The sequence below is a fragment of the Chaetura pelagica genome, unplaced genomic scaffold, assembly GCF_000747805.2.
Source record: "Chaetura pelagica isolate M959 unplaced genomic scaffold, ChaPel_1.0 scaffold123, whole genome shotgun sequence".
Taxonomy (NCBI): Eukaryota; Metazoa; Chordata; class Aves; order Apodiformes; family Apodidae; genus Chaetura; species Chaetura pelagica.
The window spans coordinates 2,302,357-2,302,683 of NW_009953295.1; the positions used below are offsets into that span (position 1 = coordinate 2,302,357).

At 39.4% G+C, this 327-nt stretch overlaps 1 protein-coding gene across 1 annotated transcript in view; it reads right to left on the bottom strand.

Annotated features, from left to right (window-relative positions):
- ST6GAL2 (ST6 beta-galactosamide alpha-2,6-sialyltranferase 2) overlaps positions 1 to 112 on the bottom strand; it is a 24,634-nt gene extending 24,522 nt beyond the window's left edge. Inside the window, exon 1 of the mRNA XM_009997895.1 lies at positions 1 to 112. Coding sequence (XP_009996197.1) covers positions 1 to 112 — 112 coding nt within the window.
- Between the last annotated feature and the right edge of the window lie 215 nt (positions 113 to 327).

A 327-nucleotide genomic window follows, 5' to 3' on the forward strand; every position in this document is an offset into this window, starting at 1 on the left:
GTTCAGCAGCATTGCTATCTGTAAAATAGATGAATATCACCAGAAAAAGCAGACCCCATGCAAAGATCCCAAACAGCATGAGTTGTTTCCATTGCTTCAAGTTAGGTTTCATGGCAATGCCTTTACCAGCTCCTCTGTGCCTTGAAGTATTGGTGAAGGAAAGTGAAACCTGGAAAGAACACAAAATATTAAACAAGAGCAGTTGTAAAAGTAGATAAAAGTAAGAAATATCAACACACTTTGATAGAAGGTGCAGAATTAATCTCCAAGCTGTAGCACAGAGAATTCAGAAGTAAACTCCAGAGGCTGCAGACACTGTAGGAGTGA